Source organism: Oncorhynchus kisutch, linkage group LG17 (assembly GCF_002021735.2).
Source record: "Oncorhynchus kisutch isolate 150728-3 linkage group LG17, Okis_V2, whole genome shotgun sequence".
Taxonomy (NCBI): Eukaryota; Metazoa; Chordata; class Actinopteri; order Salmoniformes; family Salmonidae; genus Oncorhynchus; species Oncorhynchus kisutch.
The window spans coordinates 30,975,628-30,981,627 of record NC_034190.2 but is presented as its reverse complement, the minus strand read 5'-3'; the positions used below and the strand labels follow the sequence as shown (position 1 = coordinate 30,981,627).

The following is a 6,000-nucleotide window of genomic DNA, read 5'->3' as shown; positions in this document are numbered from 1 at the left end:
CATGATCTCTGCATGTACGTTCCTCACCGTGAAGCATGGAGGAGGTGGTGTGATAGTGTGGGGGTGCTTTGCTGGTGACACTGTTTGTGATTTATTTAGAATTCAAGGCACACTTAACCAGCATGGCTACAACAACATTCTGCAGCGATACGCCATCCCATCTGGTTTGCCCATCCCATCATTTGTTTTTCGACAGGACAATGACCCAACACACCTCAGGTCTACACTTTTTTGGTCACTACATTATTCCTTATGTGTTATTTCATAGTTTTGATGTCTTCACTATTATTCTACAATGTAGAGAATAGTACAAATAAAGAAAAACTCTTGAATGAGTTGGTGTGTGCAAACTTTTGCCTGGTGTTGTAGCTCTAAAGTAGTTCCACTTCCCGAGGAAGTAGGTTAAGCATACACATTGTGATTCTTGAGTTGATAACTATTCCCAACGACATGTTCGTGTGGAATGTTCCATTTCTCAACAGTAAAGGCAGAGTTATGTTATTGTAGACAGAAAGGTTATACTTACATTGACTTTTCCCCCTACTGGAGACCGGTTCCATTTGCTATATTACACAAATAACCTGGGGGAGCAAATCGTCTGATGTAAAACACCTCGTCCTCTACCCAATCAAACTCCATGTCTGTAAGACTTCCTGCTTTGGTCCACAGCAATATTTCATAAGAACCGAGGGGTATAGCTAGTAATGGCATAGTCTCAGCACTGTCTGGTAACAATCCACAAACCCAACAATCTGATACATTCTGTAGTAGAGAGACATGACTAGCTAATTGTTAGAAAGTGTTTGACCCAGGGAAAACCCATAATGTTCATGTCCTCTGCTTTCCACCAGACACTGGGTGGCAAATTCGCCTTTCAGCAGGACAATAACCTAAAATATAAGGTCAAATATACATTGGAGTTTCTTATAAAGATGACATTCAATGTTACTGTGTGGCCTAGTTAAATATTCTACTTAAATCAGCTTGAAAATCTATGGCAAGACTTGAAAATGGCTGTCTAGCAATGATCAATAATAATTTTAACAGAGCTTGAAGAATTTTAAAAACTTATAATGTGCAAATATTGTACAATCCAGGTGTGCAAAGCCCTTAGAGACTTACCCAGAAAGACTCACAGCTATAATCACTGCCAAAGGTGATTCTAACAACTATTGACTCAGAGGGTTGAATACTTATGTATTTCTTTTAACACATTTTAGAATTTGAAATCCATTTTAATCCCAATTTGTAGCACAACAAAATGTGGAAAAAGTCAAGGGGTGTGAATACTTTGTGAAAGCACTGCAGAAGAAGCAATTCTACTGTTCAGCTTCATTTACCTTTTCCTGGGACTGACAACCACTGTTGAGGGACATAAACCACTATGTAGGCGGGTCAAACTATGCATAATTTAAGATATAGCTGTTACAATATGTGGTTTATGATTTTTGTATTCTCAAATGTGATATACAGTAGACCTACCTTTGGAAACTGCGGACTTCATTTATCTGTGTGTGTGTGACACGCACACGCAGCACAATGATGATGTCACTGATTCTACTGCTGGGGACACTGGGGATCCTTGTTCAGGGTGAGAGACACTTTGACCAACTTGGATTCATGATTTGGCTGATTTGGCTTCAGAATTAAACTTAATTTGTGAATATTGAAGAAAATAATAAAAACAAATAATCTGGTTTTAACTCATCTGGTTAAAATGAATCATCTGGTTTTATCATGTTTCATGATAGAATGTGGAATATTTGCAATGTCTATTTGTTGTGATAACCTTATTAATCATTCCTTCTTCACTTATGTTTTATTTTTCAGACTCATCAGCAGATATAATAATGACAGTCTCCTAAATCTCAGTCTGTTAGTCCAGGAGAGACTGTCTCTATCAGCTGTACAGCCAGTTCAAGTACTAGTGATTATCTCCACTGGTACCTGCAGAAACCTGGAGAAGCTCCTAAACTCCTGGTTTATGCTTCTACAAACCGTCAGTCTGGGATTCCAGGTCGTTTCAGTGGGAGTGGATCTGGTAGTTCATTAACTCATTACACTCTGACCATCAGTGGAGTCCAGGCTGAAGATGCAGGAGATTACTACTGTCAGCAGGGTGGCAGCTATCCGTTCACACAGTGTTAGAGCGTCGTACAAAAACCTCCCTCAGCTAAAGAGGAACTGCTCTGACTCAACAGCTGCAGAGCTACAGAGTCTCCCATATTCTAAGGTATTCTAAACATCAATTCTTCACAATATGACTCTACAATACAATAATGTAGCTTATTGGCTAGACTTGCCTATAGACTATGATACTGTCCATACAGTATCTCTCAATATATTCTGCAAAAATCTTTGTAAACACACTGGGACCTGTAATGATACAGAACTGTAGAAAATGCTTTCTTTTAAAGGACATGTTGAACAAAATTCAGAAAAGGTTTATATATATATATTTTAAATATATTTATTTTCTTATTATAAGGAGCACCTGTTTCAGCACACAACAGAATGAATGTTGAACCTGTCCAAACACATCTTCCAAAATATTCATGCCCTACTTCTATACCCCCCAACTCTGAAAGTGAATACAGTCATATCGATTCCATTCAAGAAGTACCACTTTGATATCATTATTCTACATATATGTCACAAATAATTGTAGTTTACATACTGTATACTGTATACACAGAGGGTTCTACATGGAACCAAAAAAGGTTATCCTATGGGGACAGTTGAAGATTCATTTTGGAAAACTTTTTTAAGTGTAAAGTCTGCTTCCCCAGCCCATGTTCAGTTCTTTAGTCAGACACACAGCTGCCCCAGTCCTAGAGGTTTTGAGGCTGAGCGATCATGAGCTCTGGTTGAGTTGAAACTCAGATTTACATGGGCAGGGTGACCACAACACCAGAATACAGCAGTACCATGGCCAGATGTTCACCTGTTCCCAGAGAGTTCCACTGAGTTTCGAGCACATGTCTTCAGTATTAGAAACATCCAGAGAGTTAGCAGAAACCTCAATGTCCTAACTCTCTAAATACATGGCTCTGGTAACATCACAATGACCAATGATTTTACAGCACATGGCTTCAGTAGTAGTACCATGATAAAGACCAGGGAGTTTAGAGCACATGGCTTCATTATTCGTACCATGATAAAGAACAGTGAGTTTAGAGCACATGGGTTTAGTATTAGTACCATGATAAAGACCAGTGAGTGGATAAAAACCGCAGACCCCGGACGCATTTATGCTTTCTGAAACCTAGCTCAAAAAAATCTATCACTGACAAAGACATTGGTTACAATGTTTTTCGGTCAGATCGCAAATCTAAGGGTGGTGGTGTTGCTGTATGTATAAAAGACATTGTTTTTATCAACCATTCTGGCTTCAGTTACCGAACCCAAGCAATTTGAATATCTGGCTTTGAATATAAATCTCTGTGCATCCTTGAATCCTGTAATTATAGACCCCCATCTGCTATTGCTGGCACTCTGGATGGTGTTTTTTAATTATTATCACAGAATGTCAAATCTGAATTTGTGCTTATGGGTAACCTGAACCTAGACTTGTTGACAACCAACTCTGATCAACTCAATACACTCTTACTCAGATTGTAAACAATGTAACAAGGTTGAATGCAAAGTGTCCTCTAAAATCCTTATTTTAACGAATACTCCACATCGTTTTAATGCTTCTGGTGTTTTTGCAAATCATATAAGTGATTACTTGCCTAGTTAAATAAAGGTCAAAAATCAAATAAACCATTTTTTAAATTACTACGCTGTGGCCTGTGTAAGGGATGGTAAAACTCCTGAACTACATTATCTCCACGCATCACCACGAAAACGGAAACAGTTTGATACTCAGGGTTTGTTACATTACGTTTTTAACATTGCCTGGAATAAAGTTGAATTCATCCCTGATGTTGAATTAGATTTTCTTTACTCCCATGAAGCCTTCCAGGATGTATGCAGCAATCATGCCCCTTTCAAACAATACAGAATTAAGGGCAGAGACAACTCTTGGTTCTCAGATGAACTAGCTGAAATCATAAGGATTGCTATGTAGGCTAAAGCAAGGTCTGACTCAGTTGATTGTATGGCTTTTAAATGCCTTCAGATTCAGGGTGTGCCTATAACCTGAAAGCAGACCACTACCTCAAATATACTGCTGATAATCAGAATAATCCTTCAATATTTTGGCATGTTGTGAAAGGTTTAGAGTGCCCCAAAAATGCATAGCTCTCTAAACAACTGCTGGTTGACTCACAGGTGGTAACTGAGAGAACCTCTATTCTGAATTCTTTTAATCAACATTTTCTTGATGCAGGCTGATTATTTGATAGGGTTTAAGCTCAACATGAGCCCCCTGTGAAATTACCTGACACTCCCAAGCACTGTCTCAGAGGTGTGTAGAACCCTGAAAGCAATTGATTGAAAAGAAAAATCCCCTGGCCCTGATAATCTAGACCCCCTACAATTAGCTGCTACCCTCTTTTAACATGCATCTTGAACCTCACTCTAGAATGTAATGAAATCTCCAGATTGTGAGAAATCATCATTTGTCCTACTTCTTTTGAAATGATGTGATCCCACTTTACTGAATAACTATCGGCCCATATCTAAATTGTCTATTCTGGCAAAGATATTGGAGTCCCTAGTCAATAAGCAGCTTAAGGCCTATCTCCAGGAAAACAATGTTTTGAGTGGTGTGCAATCAGGATTCAGGTCTGGCCACAGCACTGTCACAGCAAATCTGAAGGTTTTGAATGATGTTCACTGTGCCCTGGATAGGAAGCCGCATTGCGTATTTGTATTCATACACTTGTCAAAGGCGTTTGACACTGTGGACCATACTGTCTTGGTGCAGAGATTGAACCACTCTGGGATATTCGGGACAGTAGCGTCCCACGTCAACATCTGCCAGTGAAAGTGCAGGGCTCCAAATTCAAAACAACAGAAATCTCATAATTAAAATTCCTCAAACATACAAGTATTTTACACCATTTTAAAGATAAACTTCTCGTTAAAAAGTACATAACACCTAAAGGACTCTCAGACCATGAGAAACAAGATTCTCTGGTCTGATGAAACCAAGATTGAACTCTTTAGCCTGAATGCCAAGCGTCACGTCTGGAAGAAACCTGGCACCATCCCTACGGTGAAGCATGATTGTGGCTGTGTCATGCAGTGGGGATATTTTTCAGTGCCAGGGACTGGAAGACAAGTCAGGATTGAGGGAAAGATGAACGGAACAAAGTACAGAGAGATCCTTGATAAAAACCTGCTCCAGACCACTCAGGACCTCAGACTGGGGACGAAGGTTCACCTTCCAAGAGGACAACAACCCTAAGCACACAGCCAAGACAATGCAGGAGTGGCTTCGGGACAAGTGTCTGAATGTCCTTGTGTGGCCCAGACAGAGCCCGGACTTGAACCCGATCAAACATCTCTGGAGATACCTGAAAATAGCTGTGCAGCGACGCTCCCCATCCAACCTGACAGTGCTTGAGAGGATCTGCAGAGAAGAATGGGAGAAACTCCCCAAATACAGGTGTGCCAAGCTTGTGGCGTCTTACCCAAGAAGACTCGAGGCTGTAATCACTGCCAAAGGGGCTTCAACGAAGTACTGAGTAAAGTGTCTGAATACTTACATAAATGTGATGTTTTAAAAAAAAAATCATTATACATTTGCAAGAATGTATAAAAACTGTTTTTGCTTTTTCATTATGAGGTATAGTGCGTAGATTGATGATGAAAAATAAAACAATTTAATACATTTTAGAATAAGGCTGTAACACAACAAATTGTGGAAAAAGTCAAGGGGTCCAAATACTCTCCAAATGCACTGTACTGTCCAAGATCCAGCCTAATTCCTCCACCAACAGTATACCACAGTGATACAATGTCATTCAGCGGCCATACAAAAACCCCTCACACTGTAGAGACACAGCTCTTTGAAAAGATACATTTAGCCAAACCACTCTGAGTTCAACA

General features: G+C 39.7%; 1 gene segment (V, D, J or C); it reads left to right on the top strand.

Moving 5' to 3' along the window:
• The first annotated feature begins 1,524 nt into the window (after positions 1 to 1,524).
• On the top strand, positions 1,525 to 2,233 carry LOC116354389 (Ig kappa chain V region GOM-like). The segment is given in 2 exon segments: positions 1,525 to 1,591; positions 1,831 to 2,233. Coding segments are annotated over 2 exon segments (370 nt in total).
• Positions 2,234 to 6,000: the final 3,767 nt, after the last annotated feature.